The sequence below is a fragment of the Oryza glaberrima genome, chromosome 7 (genome assembly GCF_000147395.1).
Source record: "Oryza glaberrima chromosome 7, OglaRS2, whole genome shotgun sequence".
Taxonomy (NCBI): domain Eukaryota; kingdom Viridiplantae; phylum Streptophyta; class Magnoliopsida; order Poales; family Poaceae; genus Oryza; species Oryza glaberrima.
This window is the reverse complement of record NC_068332.1, coordinates 10,470,072-10,492,827: the sequence shown is the minus strand read 5'-3', so window position 1 is coordinate 10,492,827 and position 22,756 is coordinate 10,470,072. Positions and strand designations below refer to the sequence as shown.

At 44.4% G+C, this 22,756-nt stretch overlaps 1 protein-coding gene across 1 annotated transcript; it reads left to right on the top strand.

Annotated features, from left to right (window-relative positions):
• Positions 1–6,049: 6,049 nt before the first annotated feature.
• Positions 6,050–22,375, top strand: LOC127778330 (4-hydroxyphenylacetaldehyde oxime monooxygenase-like). The gene is made up of 3 exons (XM_052304916.1): positions 6,050–7,936; positions 10,394–10,995; positions 21,690–22,375. The coding sequence occupies exons 1-3, from the start codon at positions 7,567–7,569 to the stop codon at positions 22,293–22,295; spliced, it is 1,578 nt and encodes a 525-aa protein (XP_052160876.1). The 5' UTR covers positions 6,050–7,566; the 3' UTR covers positions 22,296–22,375.
• The last annotated feature ends 381 nt before the right edge of the window (positions 22,376–22,756 follow it).

The following is a 22,756-nucleotide window of genomic DNA, read 5'->3' as shown; positions in this document are numbered from 1 at the left end:
GCACACATGGTACAGGCCTAAAACTACTCTCTAGTACAGACCATGGCCTATTGTGCATGAACCACACAGAAAGGATTATGCTCGATACCACACCTTGTATCTAAAATCTGCATTGGTTTGCTATATACATGTTGAGTGAGCCCACATTCACACAGTAACTCCTTTAAACTTCTACATAAAAGGGTTAACCCAGGTGTCGGTGACATACGAACTAGGATCTCCCGAGCAGTCAGCACACACCATGTCACTGGGATCTACGTTGAGGATCGAAATAGGGGTGGCACGTGGCCCATCCGAAAACAAGAAGAGCGTACCGCTCAGGGTGAGGGATGTCCGGAGGGGTGGAGGCCTTAGTAGGAGTTTGAACCACATGCTCGACCTAGCCTCGAGTCCAAACATTGCCACATTTATGTCCGATACAACAGTTATCTACCTGGGGACTGGAAGGATGGAAGATAGAGCGGCAACTGTGGCAGCTATCATCCTTCACTTTACTTGTGTCGGGCATAACACGAGTATGGGAAAAATGGGGACATAGCTGACTATTGCGCCCACCTCATTTACTGCCTTCCACCAGGCAATGATGGGGCTGCCCATGGCTAGCTGGGCGTGGTGAACCCTAAACCATACCACTACAATTTTCAAACGGGTTGGGTTGTTATAGGAATGTAAGTGCAAAACAATTAATTGTAAAATATAATTATGATTGTTTAATTGGACCATAGGAAAAATATAGGAATTGGACGTGAGTTAGACTTAAAGGAAACTTTCTATGAGGTCATGTTAAAAAATCCTCCAAAACTTATATAGATCGAGGTATTCCTTAGATATTTCATTAGATTCAATAGTTTCTAATCCTTCATTTTAAAGGACCATATAGGAAAAAAAATCTTATTGGATTGAAATCCTATGAAATTTCTATCCTACAAAATTCCCATGTTTTCTCTTCAAATTGATATCCTTGGGATTTATCTACAAACACTCCTCCCAACATGTATGTATACCGGGCGCTCTGCGTGTCCATTCATATATCATATATGGCCCAAATACCACCCTCTCATGCCAGCACTACACTGTCATCACTACAAATATTTCTTCAAAACTTTATATTTAAGAGTGGATCGAGCTACAAAGTTCCACACATGCTCTACTCCGTGCCACTATTGTAACTCATCAAGTATTTATTATGAATATTTGAATTTTATTTTAAAAAATGGATGAGTTGATGGGTCAATCATACTTTGAATATCCATATTGATAGCATGTGACAAATAATATTGTATTAACTTCAAATGACTATAGAAGGGGGTTGAATACATTTGCATGTGACAAATAATATTGTAATATATTGTATACTTTCATTATACCTTTGCTATTCCAGATCGACTCGTGGTAAGCGGGGTTTGAATGGACATGAAGTTCATAACATATATTGTTTCTAATAATTTTAAGCTCCCCAAACATAACTTCACCAAAAGGAGCCCTTAGGAGAGATCCCATGGGGACTTTATCTAGATAATGCTCCATATGAGTTTGACCCATGGCAGTCTGTTACAAAACTTGAGAATATTTTTCATCAACAAAGCGTTATTCTGCAATCTTGTGTTGGTTAGACCTAGGCCTCATTTCATTTTGGGCTGACAGACTCTATCCCACAAGACCAGAAAATTTTTACTAGATTTTCTACTCTGTCCACTAAAGGTTGAAAATCAATTACCATTGGCATTGTGTCTAGAGGGAGGCCTAGATAGGTGAATGGCAGAGTACCAGTGGAACATCCAAATAAGGCAGCTAAGTCCTCAATTTTTCTGCTTCTACGTTCAGGGGGATCATACAGGACATATATGGAAATTGACTTTCAAACTTGTATTGGCTGCAAAAGAATTAAACAAGGCCTTTAAAAAAAAGTTCTCTTCAAGAAGCATTGAAAAGAGCATAGTACCATCAGCATATTGGATTATTGGGAAACCATATGGTGTGGATATTGGCATAGAGAGAAGCCCTTTCTCATAGGCTTCATTCACTTTATATTACTACCTTTGATAACAGCATTTACTGTACCCTTTTTGGAGTACCCTTTTTTTTACATAAGGTAATTTTACTTTCCCCAGCCTAAAAAAGCAGGCCCAAAACAGGTACAGAGTCCGATACATAAAACAAATAAAACAGAAGAACAAAAAGCTCTTCCCTCCTCCGCAGTAAACCTGGAAACACTACAGCCCCAAATCAGAAAGCTTCAGGAAGGTTGATCAGCTTGAGTTGGAGTAGCTTGATCATGACTTCCTCCATCCACTTATTTGCCATAACAAGCATGTCCCCCTTTAGCATGATTCGCCACCGCTGCATTAAGGATATAGTCCTATACACCACCTGCAACGGAGATTTGACCAGGATATCTTCAAATACCCATCCATTACGAGTAAACCACAAAACCCAACACATAGCAGCCCCCAGAAAAAGACCAATCTTATTTTAGAAGGAATGAAAAAGACCAATCTTAGCATTTTTCTTCTTAAGCAAACAACAACTATCCCAAAAGTTCCTTGGAATATTAGATAGATTCAGAGCTTCTCTAATCACACACCAAGCAAAATGAACTATAATACAATTAAAGAGAACATGATTAGAGGACTCTTTTTATCAAACAGAATTTGCACAGATAATTCCCCCCTTCCAATTCCTCTTCACTAATTGCACAGCATAAGGAATCCTCCCCCTTCCAGCCAAGTATATGAAGTGCTATGTTTAGAGGTATCTTAGCTTTCCAGAGCCACATCATCTCCCCCATCTATGACCCCTCCGAACTTCATATCAATGTATATACATTGATCTGATATTGAAGCACTTATTCTTTTCATAAGGCCAAACTACCTGGGCAGGTTCTGTAGACAACACTACCTCCCTTAACATCCCTTCCAGCTCAGCTAACTCTCCTTGGTCTCTTATAGATAGTTGTCTTCTAAACTCCCATCTCCACCCACCAGCCAACCACATTTCACTTACAGACACCCCCTGATTTCTGCTTATGTTATGTAACTTAGGGAAAATCACGCTCAAAGGCACTTCTCCACACCAAACATCATCCCAGAACTGTACACGGTCCCCTTTCCCCACCTTCCTAACTGCTAACCTTCTCACCCACTGCTTTTTAGGCTTAGAGAAAAAAAGGTTATTAGAGTAAATAGTCTATGCGATGCAGTGCATGTCTATAGTGTTTTCGAAAACGGTCGTATCGGTCGTTTAGTAGGCTTTATCCGTATAGTGGTTACAATTGCCATTTGTAGCTATACATACTACTATATTAATCGCCTGCATTTTGTTGAATCATCCGAATAAAAGTCTCCTTGTTGTAATTGACGATGAGTCAAAGTAACAAATTTATATTCTATAATCTTGTTTAGCATTAGCCCATTCGTTATTCTGTTATCAAAAAACATATAGATTAATCATAACTGTGCATATGACTTTGACCACAAACAAACAATCATATCTTCTGTTTTCTAGCTTTTTTAATTTTGCAGGGCTGTTGATGAGGTTGAGGCTGCGTCCAATTAGTATTTAGCATAAGTAAAGATTTCTTTATTGAACTCGTTTAAGAAAAACCAGGAGATTATTATAATATAATATAGTGTAAATTAAAAGTGACATGCTTAATTAAAGTTTCAAAACTCCTTTTTAAACGAGGAACATGAATATACTAAGACAGAGTACAAAAGTAGAAATCAATCTTTCCACTATTTAGAGTGAAGCGCACAGATGGTATCTAAACTTGTTTTATTCCATTACTCTTTTATCTTATTCCATTATCTTCAAAAATATATTTGCACATTGCAGCCACACTTGCTGATAGAAGCGATGAAATTAACATTATGCCACTGTCAAAAGTAGGTTTCGCTAAAATACCACTTCTTATATGGGCTTCGTTAAATTGCTATTCTCAAACATTTCTCGTTGCTAGAATATTCTCGGACAAAAATACCTTTCTTTCCCATCTCCTCTCCCAATGTGTGCTCACCGGTGATGACAGAGGAACACTAGTGACAGGGGAACCTCGCTGGCGACAAAGGAGTGATTGAGGATGGTGGCACCAAGCAACGAGCCGATGGGCAACCATGGTTTCCTTGAACTTTGGTGTGATGGCCGGCCTCCTCCACCGCCTGTGGCCACCACAACCACCTCGAGGCCCAACGCCACTGCTGAGGTGGAAAATGGGGATGACGGAGACAGTAGCACAGAGAACTTGATGGAGAGAGAGGGGCCCGAGTGGCGGTAGAGCACGAGCGCGGCGAGTTATATGGCTGCGGCTACACTAGAGAGGTAGTCTAGGATGGGAGAGGCGAGCACGCCGGAGCACGATTGGGGCACCAGTCAGGCTTAGACATCTGTGCCATAGCACCGGTCAATGGCCTCCTCCATCTGCTGCGTCATCACACTTGACCCCCATCCTCCGACGTTGACAGCCCGTTGTGTCGTCGAGCACATCCGCCAACGTACTACGCACTGCCCCGCCCTGCTAGTGTGGCTTGCAGGTTGTTGGCGCTCGTTAACCAAGCTGCGACGATGGGACTGGTGCCCCTGACGCGCCAGAGACGCTGCCACTACGCCAGATCGGCCCATCTGTGACGGCCTATCAGTGACGGACCAAAGTGCCTCGTCAGAAATAACCTCATCTATGACGGGTTGCAATAAATCACGTCATAGATAGGGCTCAAGAAAATAACCCGTCACTGGTAAGTACTCATTTGTGACGGATCTATATAAGGACCCGACACACAACATCTTAGACGTGTCCACTAGGGGTGGACAGAAAGCTCGTGGCTCGTTAGCTCGCTCGGCTCATGACAAGCTCGGCTCGGCTCGGCTCGGCTCGTTTGATTTTCCTAACGAGCCGAGCTGGAAGTTTAGCTCGTTAGAGATAACGAGCCAGCTCGAGCTAGCTCGCGAGTTGCTCGCGAGACTTAACGAGCTAGGCTGCTAGACCACAAAACCCATAGGCCCATTTATTTAGAAGGCCCAATAGACAAAAACCAAAACCCTAGATTCCCTTCCCCCTTTCCCCTTCCCTGGTGGTGGCGGCTGAGCTCCCCATCTCCCCGACACGGCGGCGCCACGCGACACGGTCCACGCGGCCACGCCCAACGCCGCCGCTCTGCACCTCCACCCTAGCGACCGACGCCGCCAACTAACCCCAGCGCCCGCCGCCGGCGGCTCGCCGCTCTCCGCCTCTCCCTGCCCCCACGCCCGACGCCATCGGCGAGCTCGAGCTCGTCCCACGCGCCGCCGTCGCTCTCCGCCCCTCCCCCTGTGCCTGCCGCCGCCGGCAAGCTCGAGCTCGTCCCATCCGCCGCCAAGCTCCTCCCCGTGGTCGCCGGTGAGCTCGAGCTCGTCCCCTCCGCCGCCAAGGTCCTCCCCGTGGTCGCCGGTGAGCTCGAGCTCGTCCCCTCCACCGCCAAGCTCCTCCCCGTGGTCGCCGACGAGCTCGAGCTCGTTTCCTCCGCCGTCAAGCTCCTCCCTGTGGTCGCCGGCGAGCTGTGAAGGTGCCGGCGAGGTTGAGCTGCTTCCGAGCCTCCGTGGTCGCCGGCTGCCCCCAAAGCTCACGAGCCTAACGAGCTGGCTCGAGCTTTCAAACGAGCCGAGCCGAGCTGGGTTGTTAGCTCGTTAGGATAACGAGCCGAGCCGAGCTAGCTCGTTATCCTAACGAGCCAGACCTAGCCGAGCCGAGCCAGCTCGACATCCACCCCTAGTGTCCACATATAGACCCGTCACTGATGACCTCTTACCTGTGACGGGTTTTAACTTTGTAACCCATCATCACATGTGAGATACCTCACCTCAAACATGTTCGATTTTTATACCCGTCACTGGTGACTTAAAAAAAAAAAAAAGAAACCCCCACCTCCACCCCCACCCAGGGGGCCCACCACCCACCCACCAGTCAGACTTCCCCTTATCCCTCTTCTCTTCTCTTGTCTCTTCCTTTCTTGATCTTCTCGCTTCATCCTCTCTTCTCTCTTCTCTCGATCTGCCGACCACTGGCCGTCGCCCCATCCACCCTCCCCCCTCCCCCCACGACCACCGTCGCCCCGTCCACCCTCCCCCCTCCCCACACAACCACCGGTTGCCGCGGCCTCCCGCCTCCTTCCACCTCGCTCGCCGCCGACCTCCAGGAGCTCGGAGCCGCCGCATCCTTCCCCCGTCTCTCGACAGCCGGTCGCCGGATCCGGCCTCGACGAGTTTGGGGGACGAGGATCCAGCGACCGCCGCCTCCTCACCACCGGTGTCCGCGGCGACCTCCCTCGCCTCCTGACCGCCGGTCTCTCCGTCGACCGCCAGCCGCCGCCGCCTCCCCCGCCGACCTCAACGAATACGGGGGACGCGGATCCGGCGGCAGCCGCCTCCCCCACCTACCGACCGTCGACAGCCGGATCTGGCGGGCCCATGAGATCCGGTAGTAGCCGGATCTACCGGTTGCCTTCTCCTCTGCCCCCGGACCACCAGCCGCCGGATCTGGTGGACGTCCGCAGCCTGCCCCCGACGTCCTCCGCTACTCGACGATTGGGTGACGCGGATACGGCGGCCGCCACCTCCACCCCCAACCGTTGGTGTCTGCGTCCTCCATGTCTCCTTCACCCACAAGCGCCGCCACCATTTCCGATTCGGTTGGCAATTTTGTTTGCTAATTTTCATTGCCAAATTTCAGATTGGGCTATATCTTGATTGCTTGTGTGGATTTGTAGTTTGTTAAGATGGGGACCATTACTTTGTGATGTATATTGTTACTTAAGTTGTGTGATCTGTGATATATATTACTTGTGTGAATGTGCTTCATATGTTGTTGTTCTCTGACGTTAACAGATCTAAGAATAAAATGCAAAGTTTCTACGAATAAAATGCAAAGTTATCGTGTCTTGTTCTCTGAATTGTTCTCTTGCATATCGAGATATTGCTGGGGGCTGTGGGCTTTTGAATTTTTTTGGGTGATTTTTCCTAACTGTGACGGGTGGTGAATTAAACCTATTAAACCTGTTAGAGGTGATAGACACCTCTGACGGGCTGGAAAGAGCTAGCCGTGGGCCGGAAATACTAGGCCGTCAGATGTGACTGGGACTTATCAGTGACCATTAGTTTCTGACCAGGCCCAAACCCATCAAAGGTGATAATTAAGGCCCGTCACAGGTGACTAGCTCTGGGACTTATCAGTGACCATTAGTTTCTGACCAGGCCCAAACCCATCAAAGGTGATAATTAAGGCCCGTCACAGGTGACTAGCTCCGGTGTAGTGTGCCTTCCACGGATTCACCAGCAAGCACACTGGCGTTGCGAGTGAAGGTGGGGAAGACGGGTATTTTTGTCCAAGAAAATATTCTAGCATTGATGAACGTTTGAGAATAGTAATTTAATGAAGCCTATATGTAAAGTATTATTTTGGTGAAACCCACTCTTACCCTGGCATAATGTTAATTTTCTCGGTAGAAGAACGCATCTCCTACTACTACCCTATATAAGCATGCATCCACCACTACACATCGTCCAAGTCCAGCCAGCACTCCAGCAAGCGAAACCACCATGGCTACCGAGCTTCTCGCCAGCCAGCTACTACCATGGCAACCACTTGTTCAGTTACTAGCTGCGGTGCTCTTCCTCCTTCCTCTTGTCTACCTCCTCTTCTTCAAGGGTGACGGCAATGGCGGGGTGATGGATTCTGCATCTGCTCCTTCCCCGCCGGGGCCCCCTCGGCAGCTGCCGGTGCTGGGCAACCTCCTCCAGATCGGCAGTCGGCCGCACCGCTACTTCCAGGCCGTCGCGCGGAGGTATGGCCCGGTGGTGCAGGTGCAGCTCGGCAGCATCCGCACGGTGGTGGTCCATTCGCCGGAGGCGGCCAAGGACGTTCTCCGGACGAACGACCTGCAGTGCTGCAGCCGGCCGTCGTCGCCAGGCAAGTTAATTTGTAAAAAACTGGGCTTCTCGCTTTACTAACTACTTTCATTATTTGATGTTTACGATGAAAGTTTAGTTTACGAAAGAAATATGGTATACGTAAATTTGCCTCAGAAAGTAATATCATCGTATCATAAACCTAGACTAGGGATTTTTATGCCTGAAAAAGTTAAGTCACAGATGCGGCTACAATCAAATATATACGTAGAAAAGTTATGTCAGAGATATGGATACCAACCGAATGAAGTGTTCATACGCAGGTCTTCCACGCCTGCGATATATATAAAGTCTATATCATCAAAGACATGGTTCATAAAATGCGCATCTTGAAATCACACGGGTGTCTTATTGTGTCTGATCCACGTTAACCCTCCGATTAACCGGGATCAACAATTTCTTCAAATCACGCGGGTGTCTTATTGTGTCTGATCACCCTGCGATTAACCGGGATCAATAATTTCGTGGTACTGATTAACACTACTACAAAACTAATCTTTCTAGACGTTCAAAACCAATATTTGCACATGGCTGGGCTATTGCCAACAACCAAAGGTAAGAGACAATCGTGGATTTTGACAGGCGGATAACCAACGTCAACAAAAATCGATTTTTGCTAGCGGATCTCTTTTTTTCTTAAGAGAACACAGCAGGAGAGGCCCCCGCTGTTAGATTAATTTTATTAATAAAATTTAAAAAATTACAAAGAGATTACAACAGACGGATCCAGTCCCTAACTACATCTTGATCTCGTGTATTGAGCCTAAACAATAAAAGAAGCAAATCTCCCTTAAGAAGTTGCTTCCAAGGAGAGAACAAATGCAATTTATCCTTAAAAATGAAACCATTCCTTTGCTTCCAAATATTCCAAGCACCTAAGAGAAATTTCTCCATAAAACTTTTTCCTAGATAAAGAGTTTTAGCTGACAGAAGCATGTTCTCCAATGCTAGCGGATCTCTTAAGGTGCCACCAGCGTCAGCACCCTTATGTCACCGCCAGCAAAGAGATATTTGGAAAAAAAAGAAATAAAAACATTTTTCACAACAACAAGATTTGGTTCAAATCCACATTTTTTTAAACAACACACAAACATCTACATCAATAGATTAATATCAACAAATAGAAACATCAACATTGTCATCGTCTTTGCCATGTGGAGAGCCATCACAGTCTTCGTCATGTCGAGCTCCATCGGCGAATGGCATGCATGGATCCTTCTTTCCTAACTGTAGTTCTGGGTCACGCCAAGCTGCAGCCCTCACCTTCATGCTCGTTGCCAAGCCATCCACCGTCGAGGCTTGCCACTGCTGTTGTCATCCCGAGGCTACCTCGCCATCATCATCCCACTGTTGGCTCAAGGAGTTGCTGGGGGGAGAACGAGCGAAGATTGGACGCCATTTTGCCGGCCTGCAGCCATCCCACCATCGCAGTTGCTAGGGGAGAGTGGAGAGGAGCGAGTGAGAGAGATGGATGAGAACAGGTGAGGATGAAGACAGCGGGTGAGACAAGAGGGATGAGAATGAGTAGAAAGAAGGCTTTACCTTATCATTTGGGAGGGTGTTACCCCCCCCCCCCCCCGGTGGTAAGGCGGTTACAACCATGTGAAATTCGTGTTTAAAAACAGCGACATGTTTGGCAGAAACATGAAAAAAATGAAAAACACTTATATGCGTGCAGAAATTGGGATAATTAGAAGAATATTTAGGATACTTGCAAACCTAACTTGTGGATGTAAAATACAAAAATTTGGCATGACCTTTTCTATATTATAGACTTTGTAGTATAATAATGCAAGAATTTCTATACTATGGACTTCATAGCATAATAATGCAAGAACTCATAGCACATTCAACCCCATACCGACAGAAAGGAGGAGAGAGCAGCCGGAAGATATTTTCTCCACTATTGGGTCCTAATAGGCCGGTTAGACAGTGCCAATGAAGGCCCAATACTTTTTCTTTTTTCCATTTCCTAAACTATTATTGACTTTGCCCTCAAATTTGATTTTATCTTACTCTTTTTCAAAAAAATTATTCACCATGTGTGATTACAAATCAAGAACTACATCCATGATTTTTTTTTATTTTCTCGATATTTTTTGGAATTTTTAAATTTGCTCAAAGTTCACCGAACCCTTACCACTGATAACACTTACCGTATCCCTGCGGTAAGCACGATTACCCGTGGTAAACGAAACCCTGGTGGAAAGTATCTCATGGACTATTTTATAAGGCTTCAATGTTTTACTGGTGGTGCTATATATTAAGAGGGGCGTTTATAAAAAATAGGGTCATGTTTACAAGCGGTCCTTTTAAGGATTTTATCAGTGAAAATCGATGTATTTTGCTGACGTTTATTTTTTTTCATCGGAGAAAAAAAAGAGGTGACGCATGGAAAAATCATTTTGTAGTATGTAGTGATCGATGTGCGCATGTTCACCGTTCATCTATTAATCAGGTCCACAGATGTTGAGCTACAACTACCTGGACGTGGCCGTCAGCCCCTACAGCGCCTACTGGCGTGAGATGCGGAAGCTCCTCGTCATCGAGCTAACGAGCATCCGCCGCGTCCAGTCCTTCGCCTACGCGCGGGCCGCCGAAGTGGCCCGCCTCGTCGACACCCTCGCCGCCTCCCCGGCGGGCGTCCCCGTCGACCTCAGTAGCGCTCTCTACACGTTCTCCGACGGGGTCATCGGCACGGTGGCCTTCGGGAAGGTGTACGGTTCGGCGGCGTGGTCGTCGTGGGAGTGTGGCGCGTCGTTCCAGGAGGCGATGGACGAGACGATGCAGGTGCTCGGCAGCTTCAGCTTCGAGGACTTCTTCCCGTCGTCGGCGCTGGCGCGGTGGGCCGACGCCCTCACCGGTGCGGCGGGGCGGCGGCGGAGGGTCTTCCACCGCATCGACGGTTTCTTCGACGCGGTGATCGACAAGCACCTCGAGCCTGAGAGGCTCAGCGCCGGGGTGCAGGAGGACATGGTCGACGCGATGGTGATGGTGTGGAGGGAGCAGAAAGACGAGGCCTTTGGACTGACGCGCGATCATATCAAGGCAATCTTGCTGGTATGTTATATTAATTTGTTGAGCAAATTTCATAAGACCACAGGGTGTTGACACACAATACTAAACCACAAGTAACTTTACTATTTCAAAGTTTTATCATAATAAAATTGTAAATCTCAAAAATCACCTAGTAACTTTTTAATACACATTATATAAAAGCATTAGTATTAAAACTAATTGATTAAGTACTTAGAGCATCACCAACAGTGCCCCAATTCCATTCCTATTAATTTTTTTATGGAATTTTAGTTGAAAAAACTGATCCAACAGTATCCTGATCATCTCTCAAAATTTTGCCGCTCCCATCCCCGCGTATGTCGCTCTCCTTTTATAAGGGTGGCTTGATCATCTCCTAGAATTTAGCCGCTCCCATCCCTGCCTATATCGCTCTCCTCTTCTAAGGGAGAGGGCTCGCTCCCAAAATTAGTTTCACACTTTTTCTGTCCATCGATCTCCTGGTACGTGGATCTGGCAAAGGGGCCACATAAAGGAGCGAGCACTATTAAGGCAGAAGCTCAAGCTCATGTACGGGAGAAACAATTTATGCTGATTTCGGTTGTTAGTTTAGCATGGGCCCACCTTTTAGTTTTTGAAATTAATTAAATTTAAGGTTTCTCTTAGAGAGAAGTTTTTCACTACCTATTTTCAGTTTAATTAGGAAGCCCAGTAACAAAATTTTGATGGTGTATTATTCACATTCCATTGATGATGCTCTTACTAGAGAAGATAGGTGAGATGAAACATACTTAGGCCCTGTTTCTTTCAGCTTGGGATTATTATAATCTAGATTATTCAGAGTAAGTTGAAAGAAACAGACAACTTATTTGAAGTAGCTTATTATAATCTGAATCCTAGCTTATTATAATCTGATAAGCTCATTTAGGTGAGTTTTTTTCCAGATTATTGGGTGAAAAATTACCCACCATGCCACACACTCCCTTTTTAGACTTGCAAACCCAACAATCTAGACTCTAATAATCTAGGAAAGAAACAACTAACCGTTTATTCTACTACAGATTATAACAATCTAGCTTATAGTAATCTGACTCAATAATCTAGATTATAATAATCTTAAGAATTATAATCTTAAGCTGAAAGAAACAGGGCCTTATATACAGGTAGCAATCCAATAGGGAAAAATGTTCAAAAAAAAGAAAAGTGTTGCTAAAATCAAGTAAAAAAAATATGGCGCCATATATTTTAGAAAACTTAAATAGAAAATAATTCACTTAACCATAAAAAAAAATACTACAAAAGCTACGTCATTTTTCCCGACGTAAATGATGGGGGAGACCATCAAAGATAGATGAATATTGCTGACAGTTCAGATCAACGTACGTCAAATTAGTCCCGACGTAAATGCACATTATAGAAATTAATCCTAATGCTTGTCCGTTAGATAATTTTATTTTTCTTTGACAAGCTAGTCCCGAAGGAAATTTAGTGACATTGACACGTCAAGAACAATTTTCACGATGGGTTTTGACCGTCAGTGGTAATATGGTTTCTAGTATTGCTTAGATGCACAGGTGGAGAGTTGCTTTTTTAGTCCCGGTTCGTAACCCTCATATAGTCCTGATTTAAAAACCGGGACTATTAATCCGGGACTAAGGATCGTTATCTTTAGTCCCGGGTGAAATAACCGGGACTAAAGATCGATCTTTAGTCCCGGTTGGTAACACGAACCGTGACTAAAGATCTCTCTCTTTAGTCCTGGTTGGTAACCGGGACTAAAGATCGACAAGGCAGTCTTAGGGCAGTTCCCATTTTTTTTTATTTTCTCCCAAATCAAGTTGGATGTATATACCCAAATCACACAACAAATCCCCAAATCCCCAAATCTGACTGCCATGCATATACCCAAATCCCCAAATCAATGTAACATCCCAAATCATTCACATCCTAAATACAAATCCTAAATCTTACAAAACATCACAAATCTTAAACAAATTACACACAAATGAAATGCATCACAGATCGATTATACATATCAGATCTATGCAATGAATCACAAATTGTAATAGAAGAAATTATACATCTCTCAAATCACAAATAAAAAAAGGGGGGAGAACCGGCTGCATGCCACGGCTGCCGCGCGCTGCCCCGCCGGCCGCCACGTCGCGCGCGGCCCCGCCGCCCTCCGCTGTGCGGGTCGCGGCCCCGCCGCTCGCTGCCGCCCACCGACGCGGGCCCTCAGATGTGAGGAGGAGAGGGGAGGAGGTGGAAGGGGAGGAGGGGGAGGAGGAGGAATGGGAGGAGAGGAGATGAAGTAGCCAGATCTGATCTGAGAGATAGGAGGAGAATATGAGGAGGAAGCTGGTCTGGGACTTAACCGATTAGATGTGGAAGAGAAATATTTACTCCCGGTTGGTGTTACCAACCGGACTAAGATCCTCGGCCTCCTGACATGCCTCTGACAGGCCACGAACCGGGACTAAAGATCAAAATTTTTATAACCGGGACTAAAAACAATCTTTAGTCCCGGTTCTTTTTGGATCCGGGACTATTGTGGAATTTGCTAGACCGACCAAAATGGTTTCTCCATCAGTGATGGCTACAATATCTGTATAATTAATTAAAAGAACCCATGTATTTCAGCTAAGTCTAGAACTCATGTATAGTAGATCAAAGTAAAATTGATTAAGGGTGTAGCAGTATGAAACTTTAGGTGTGCCCATTAATTTGTGCAATTTGCATAGTAATACTTCGGGTTTTTGTGGAGGTTACACTTTGTCGAGTGAATTTAAATTTGGTTTTGTATATGCGCAAATAGATTAGAAATATTAAGTATAAATGCACAAATAAACACCCAATCTACAAATCGATAATTATCTCTATATCCCCACAAAGATATATCTCTGTAATAGCCTACCCTCCAAAACCACGAAGCCCAACCCAACCGATGAGTGGGTCCACTTACACATACCACACCACTTACACTTTTATTCTCACTTCGTGTAAATAGGGTTAACCGGGAAATTATATGGTTGGAATGACAATGTTAATAGCTTAATAGGAAGAACAGATCACACGCACTTAGATAGAAGTTGGCAACTATGTATTATCTCTTCTCAAACCCAACTGGGTTGAGCCGCCGCCGCCAACGCCGCCAAGTTGCCAAGCCTGTGTTCTTGAGTAGGGTACTCTGTTTTTATATTACAGTTTCACTAACCATTCTTTCCTTCTACGCTACTGCCAGCTACGACAAAGAGAAATGGACCTATTACAAGGCCCAGTCCGGCCCAACGTACTTAGCATTCGGTTTGACAAATCTTGTTGCTCGCCTTGGCGCCACCTCCTGATCCTCCTGGTCAGCATCCGGCATGATCTGCTCCTCAGCCTCCACCCTTGCTGCATCATCGGTCTTAGTAACATCAGAGCCTCCAAGATCGCTGACAATCCTCCTCCCTTGGAATTTGGCTTGCCCCCAAGCCAAGGCAACAGGAAAACGAGAACGCAACTCCTCCAAGTCCTCCCAAGTCACATCCTCCGCTTCAGAATTAGTCCAACGAATAAGAACTTGTGGAATAGTTGAGTTACCTTTTTTGATAAGACGAGTATCCAATAACTGGGAGGGAATCTGGAAAACACTGTCAGCAGCAGGCAGAGTAGTCTGTATAGTGCCCTTAAACCCCTTAGCGTCCTTCAGTTGAGAGACATGAAAAACTGGGTGTATAGCACTTGTAGCAGGAAGCTGAAGTTTATAAGCAATGGTACCCACTTTGTGCTCAACCTGGAAAGGTCCAAAATACTTGAAGGCCAGCTTGTGATTTGCTCGAGTGGCAATAGAGGTTTGGATGTAAGGCTGCAGTTTAAGATAAACCCAGTCACCAATAGCAAAATCCCGGAAATTGCGTTTCTTGTCAGCCATATGCTTCATTTGTTGTTGTGCACGATTGAGTTGTTGCTGGACCAGTGACTGCATAAGATTTCTTTCCTTGAGCCATTGTGCAAGATCAGGAATGGCACAATCTTCAGCACATATATCAAAATGGCTGGGAGCATAGCCATATAGTACTTCAAAAGGAGTAGAATGTAAGGAGGAGTGATAGGATGTGTTATACCAATACTCCGCTAAGTGCAACCAGGTGACCCATTTGGAAGGGGTGGCATGAACAAAACATCTGAGATACATTTCTAGGCACTGGTTGACTCGTTCGGTTTGGCCATCCGTTTGTGGGTGATAGGCCGAACTAAGGTGAAGTTTTGTTCTTGACCACTGGAATAACTGCTCCCAAAGTTGGCTAGTGAAGATTCTGCACGGTCAGAAACAATAATCTGAGGAAGACCATGTAACTTAAAAATGTGAACCATGAACACCTTAGCCACATCAATTGCAGTGAATGGGTGAGCCAAAGGAATGAAATGACTATACTTGGAAAATCTATCCACCACGACAAGAATGCAGTTATAAGAGTTCGAGCGAGGCAAACCTTCTATGAAATCAAGGGAAATGGCTTGCCAAGCTCCTGCTGGCACAGGTAGTGGTTGAAGCAGCCCTAGATACTTAGCGCTATCTGGTTTAGCTTGCAAACAAATTTGGCACTGCTGGACATACTGCTTGACTTGAGATTTCATGCCCTGGCAAGCAAACAGATGTTTCAATTTGGCATAAGTAACAGGGAACCCTGAATGACCTCCAATTGGGCTAGCATGCAACTCTTGAATCAATTTGGATTCTAAAATAGGGTTATTACCAACCCAGATTCTGCCCTTATATTTGATCACGCCGGAATGCAGAGTATACCCAGGTTTAGCTGCAGAGTTTAGAGTCAATGTAGTTAACAAGTCAGAAGAATGGGCATCATGTTGATAACCCTGAACTACCTCCTAGAGCCAGAGTGGAGTGCAACTAGAGATAGCAGATAGTTCAGAATCACCTTGAAATTTCCTTGACAGTGCATCAGCGGCAGCATTAGTTGTACCCTTTCGATAGCAGATTTTGTAAGAAAGACCAAGTAGTTTAGTAAACGTCTTATGCTGCCAAGGTGTATGGATACGCTGATCAGACAAATGAATCAAGCTATGATGGTCAGTTAGAATGGTGAACTCGCCCATCTGGAGCTAGGAACGCCAGTGATCAATTGCTGTTAAAATAGCCATGCATTCTTTTTCGTATGTGGAAAGTCCTTTGGTTCTAGGCCCTAAAGCCTTGCTGATGTATGCTAAGGGATGACCATTCTGAGATAATACTGCTCCAATGCCTGCTTCAGATGCATCTGTTTCCACTGTAAAAGGTTTACTGAAGTCAGGCAATGCCAACACTGGGGCTGAAACTAATGCCTCCTTGAGGTGCTGAAAAGCCAGATCAGTTGCATCAGTCCAGACAAAAGGTACTCCCTTCCTTAATAGTTGGGTTAGAGGTTTACTGATAACTCCAAAGTTTCTAACAAATTTCCTATAGTAACCAGCTAACCCAAGGAAACCCCTCAATTTCTTCACAGATGTAGGAATAGGCCAGTCAACTACTTCCTTAATTTTGCCAGGATCTGTAGATACACCTGCTGCACTGATGATGTGACCAAGATATGTAAGCTGCTGTTGAGCAAAGGAGCATTTGGACAATTTAACCTGCCATTGATGTTTCTGCAGAAGGGATAAAACTTGTTGCAAATGGTCCAAATGTGAGGCTAGGTCAGGACTGTAGATGAGAATGTCGTCGAAGAATACCAAGGCAAATTTTCTGAGGACAGTTTTCAATGTTGCGTTCATAGCTCCTTGGAAAGTTGCTGGAGCACCAGTGAGTCCAAATGACAACCTTGTATTCATAATGCCCAGTGTGAGTCTGAAAGGCTGTTTTATGTTCATCCCCTGCCTTCATTCTAATTTGAAGGTAACCAGCCCGTATGTCAAGTTTTGAAAACCACTTAGCACCCGCTAACTCATCTAACAATTCATCAATAACAGGCATTGGGTATGTACTTTTAACAGTAATAGCATTTAGCTGCCTATAATCAATCACCAATCTCCAGGATCCATCTTTTTTCCTGACCAGAAGAGCAGGAGAAGCAAAGGCACTCTGGCTTGGTTGTATAACTCCAGATTCAAGCATTTTAGAAATTTGGGATTCGATTTCATCTTTAAGGGCTGGATTGAATCTATATGGTTTCAAATTAACTGGTTTAGAACCAGGAAGCAGTGGTCACACACTCTTTGTGGAGGTAACCCTTTTGGTTCAGCAAATACAGACTGAAATTGTTGAAGTATTGGCTGGACTACTTCAGGTATGCAACTGGAATCAATGTGCAGAGCAGAATATAATTGAATCATGCACTGATCAGAACCATTCTTAACCATACCATGACACTGTTCCAAGGAAATGAGGGGGCACTGTCCAGTAATTGGAGTAATACCATGGAATTTAACAGTCTGTCCAGCAATCTGAAGTTCTAACCATTTATCCACCCAATCAACCTTCATGGGACTGAACTGTTCAAGCCAGTCCATTCCCAGGATGATATCATAGCTTCCTAGTGGCAGAAGCTTAAAAGTACTTTTGAAATCATACCCTTGCATCCACCAGTTACAATCGACCAGCTCATGAGTACACTGCATGATACTACCATCTGCCACTCTAACATTAACTGAACTAGGAAGAGGAGTGAGGCCTGCCAGTTTCTGACCAATTTGCTGATCAATGAATGAGTGGGTGCTACCGGAGTCAACTAACATAAGCAGCTCAGTACCCTGTACCCAACCTCTTAGCCGAATGGATTTAGAGGAATCAGTACCCCACAATGCCTGTTGGGAAATGGCCATCAGTTGGTTCTCTACTTGGTCATTAGTAAATTCAGTAGTACCAGGTTGATCAGACTCCAAATCAGAATGCAAGGCTTCCAATAATTCCTAAATAACATTAACTGCACTAAAGTAGCACACTTATGATCACGTCCCCATCGTTCTCCACAAACAAAACAAAGGCCCTTAGACCTTCTATATGCCTTAAGAGACGCCAATCGGTCATCTTTGGTCTTATCTGCTTCTGAAAACTTCCTTTCTGTTGGACTACTAGGAGTTAAACCTTTGCTGTTAGGAATCACAGATGAGTAGGTGGTAGTTCTTGGTGCTGCAGGTTTGATATAAACCTGATTGTTCCCACCTTTGCCACTAACAGATTTCATCCCTTCCAAAACCTCCTCCTGCAACAGAGCTATTGAGCATGCAGTATCGAGATCCTATGGCCTGTGTACCATTACTACCCCCTTAATATCAGCTCTAAGCCCTTCAACAAATTTCTGAGCAAAGTAGACTGGAGTTAAAACACTGTCATATGCCATGAGCTGATGCATTAGACTATCAAATTGCTCCACATACTCTGCTACTGAGCTATTTTGCTGTGTATGGAACCACTGTCTAATGAGAGCTTCCTGCCGATCTCTAGTAAATCTAGCACACACCAATTCACAAAGAGTTGGCCAAGTGATACCAGCAATCTGAGAACGGATGGATTGCAACCAGAATGCCGCATTTCCACAGAAATTCAAGGTTGCTACCTTAACCCAGTGCATCGGCAAAATGCCATAAACATCAAAGTACTGTTCACAGTTGCTCTTCCACATTTGCGGGTTGTTTCCATCGAATTTCGGACAGGTCATAGGGGAAGATTAGCACTCAAATCTACGGGTGTAGTGGCTGAACTAGAGGACGGCGACTCAAGGTTAGAGCGATTCAAAGTGAAGAGAGACGGATCGCGCTTACCAGCCAGCCATGACGATTCCTGCCCTGTGGGTTCCTGAGGGTTCTCCTGCTTGAAGATTGTGCCCTCAATGTGAGTGACCTTGTCACTGAGGGTCTGTACGGATGCGCCTAGCTCCTCCACCTTCTTCTCCACCAAGGGAATTCGCACTTCGAACACCTTCTTGAGATCCAAGAAATCCTTCCTCGCCCTCTCCTTTGCCTCCTCCCTTTTCTTCTCAGCCACCTCCCTCTTCCTTTCATTCTCCTCCATAGTTCGTAACAACAGATCCAATTTGCTCTCCGAAGCCATGACTTCAAGAGGTGGTGGACGAATCTGTACCAGAATCAATCGCTCCACTCTCCGAATCCGGCTCAACAAGGGAAAGGCAAGTTTCCTTTTCGCGGAATTCAACCCTAGGGAAGATTCCAATCCTTTCCTGGGATTATGCGAACCAAATAAGAGGGTTTTTGGGAGCGGAAGGCTCTGATACCAGATTGTTAGCAGCTTAATAGGAAGAACAGATCACATGCACTCAGATAGAAGTTGGCAACTATGTATTATCTCTTCTCAAACCCAACTGGGTTGAGCCGCCGCCGCCAAGTTGCCAAGCCTGTGTTCTTGAGTAGGGTACTCTGTTTTTATATTACAGTTTCACCAACCATTCTTTCCTTCTACGCTACTGCCAGCTACGACAAAGAGAAATGGACCTATTACAACGCCCAGTACGGCCCAACGTACTTAGCATTTGGTTTGACAAGTCTTGTTGTTCGCCTTGGCGCCACCTCCTGATCCTCCTGGTCAGCATCCGGCACGATCTGCTCCTCAGCCTCCACCCTTGCTGCATCATCGGTCTTAGTAACATCAGAGCCTCCAGGATCGCTGACAGACAAGCCCTTATAAGTTGGTTCCACTCTTAGCAAAGTGGTACTAACATGCACACAGCTAGGATGTTACACACCCTACCTCAAAGGACAATTTACCCATATAGCCACACAGGTATATAGGCAAATGTCTAGCAACACCCCACCCCCCTCTTAGGGCACGTCCACACGTCCAGTGCCGACGCCATATGCCATGCCATGTGCCTCACACAGAGCCCACATGCATCATGCGCCGGCATATCCTAATTGGACCAGAATGTCACGCACCCCCTCTCAAAGGACCCGACGTCCCCGTCGGCCCAACTTACCCATACGTCGAGTCCAACTTACCCATATAGCCACAGGCATATAGGTAAATGTCTACGAACACGCCTCCTCTTAGCGCACGTCCATACGTCCAGTGCCGACGCCATATGCCTCACACACATTGGGCCAGGAAATCACCCCCTCCCCCTCTCAAAGGACCCGACATCCCCGTCGGCCCAACTTACCTATATAGACACATGCATATAGGCAAATGTCCAGGAACACACCCCTTTTTAGGGCACATCTAGTGCCGATGCCATATGCCTCACATAGAGCCCACATGCACCACGCGTCATATTCCCGCATACTGACCCGCGCAACCGCGAGAGTCGGCTTTGATACCATTTGTAACAGCCTACCCTCCAAAACCGCGTAGCCCAACCCAACCGACGGGTGAGCCCACTTACACAAACCACCCCACTTACACTTTCATCATCACTTTCTATAAAAGGGAGTGATATGGTTGGAGGGACAAGCCCTTATAAGTTGGTTCCACTCTTGCTAAACTAGGAATGTGGTACTAAACATGCACACAACTCTCATGGGCCACACAAGTCACATCTTAATTGGGCCAGAAGGTCATATATGTACTGGAAGGGGGAACATCACGTACGTTTTTCACATCTCAAGAAGTAGCATATATAGAATTTGTTGTTTAAAACTAGAATGAGTACCTTTGAACATCGATAGATGTAAGAAACCCATGATTTTGTTATAGCAAACATAAGGTTGAATCTTGGCTAATGCAAATTTAATAAGGACTTCACGTATAATAAGGCATAAAAAAAACTTCTACGTGAGTAGCGTGGAAGTTTTGGATCACCAAATCAATTTTTCTATACTAATTTGATACTAGTGGTGGTGTCCGAGTCTGCTTTTAACACCACAAAATGGCATGTGAGCCTATAAGCATAAGGTTCTCACAACATCTTAATAGCCCAGAAATACTAATTCTAGAAATGATAAAGGTTATATGAAAAACCTTCAAATTGCGTACCACCCACAGATGAATTGTAAGTGTCCAATCTTGTATTATCCGATTGTATGGCTTGTGAAAATAGATAAAGTGGATAAAAAAGGTAATCTAGCAGCCTTTGGAGATGGCATTATATGTCTAATCGACTAACTATGCTATAAACTTATAATTTTTGTTTTTTCTTTTATATCATATATATCCATTGCAAGCATAGGCCTTTAGCAAGTAATTGAAATGGTTGAATGGTTCATACAACTCAATCATTTCGTTGTCTAATTTTATTTTTTAAAAAAATATGAAAATTGTACTATTTTTTTTATAAATTGCACTATTTTCAACAAAGTACAAAAATTTTACAAATCATAGCCCAATGCTATATACGTTGCAAGTTATAAATTTAAAGAAAGGTTGAAATGGCTACATGGTTCATGCAACTCAGTCATTCTCTTATCTGAAGGTAACTATATAACTGTACATAATATTATTCTCCTTTCTTTCCAAATTGATCATCATATATGTTTATGCACTAAGACCAAGGATAATTTAAATCACATCAATCAAGAAACCATGCACACATTCTCCCACAATATATGCATCGATTAAAACACCATGCCAATTACACCTTAGCATATACACGTTCTCCCATGCTACATTAATTGTATTATGATGAAATCCGTGTCCATATGGTTATATGATGATCAATTTGAGAAATTTTAAATTCTATTATATGATGATCAATTTGGGAATGAGGGAGTAGGAGAAATACAGATGTATATACATAAACAACACACAACTTGTTTTGAAAAAAAATAAAGGTGCCTATAATTAATCAGAGCACCACATCTGACTTCAGGATGCATTTGTGGGAGGAATCGACACGACTGCTGTAACTGTCACTTGGATTATGTCCGAGCTTATGAGGAACCCAAGGGTAATGCAAAAGGCACAGGCTGAAGTGCATAACATTGTGAAAAACAAATCAAAAGTATGTGAAGAAGATATCCAAAACATGAAGTACCTTAAGATGATAATAAAAGAAAATTTCAGGCTGCATCCACCAGGGACACTGTTGATTCCTAGACAAACCATGAAAACATGCACAATTGGTGGATACAGTGTGCCATCAGAAACAAGAATATATGTAAATGTATGGGCAATGGGAAGAGATCCTAACATATGGCACAATCCAGAACAGTTCTATCCAGAGAGATTTGAGGACAAAGGAATTGATTTCAGAGGGTCACATTTTGAGCTCCTTCCTTTTGGGTCAGGGCGAAGGATTTGTCCTGGCATTGCTATGGGTGTGGCCAATGTGGAGCTTGTAGTAGCCAATCTGTTGTATTGTTTTAATTGGCAACTTCCGAAGGGAATGAAAGAAGAAGATATTGATATGGACGAAATAGGCCAGCTTGCTTTTCGGAAGAAACTTCCTCTTTTGATTGTGCCTATGAAACATTGATAGTAGGGTGGACAGTGAGATCACCATAAGGGACTAGTATTATTATCCATTTCAAATAAAATAAAAACTATTTTGTGTTATTCACATGGTTTTATATGCGTTTATTGAACAAAAAATGTATGTAGAATGAATAACTTAATGTACCAACAATAAATTTCGGATTAGGAATGGCTTTCGGCCTCCTTTACTTGTAATTTCTGAACATTCCATAGCGGCAAACTAGCCATATGTTTGATAAATGTACGCTGCAATGAAATAAGGGGAAATGCTTGTAAAGGATGGGTTGTGATGACTTTAGATATAAAAGTACTATAGGAAAAGAAGATTATTGCGCTAAAAATAGCACACACCAATGGTTTCCTCAGCCATCTGCTAGGAGGTTGCTGCCAATTACAATGGTGACCGCCAAAAACCACATGGATCTAAGAAAAATAAATGGAACAAGAAAACCACAAAATCAC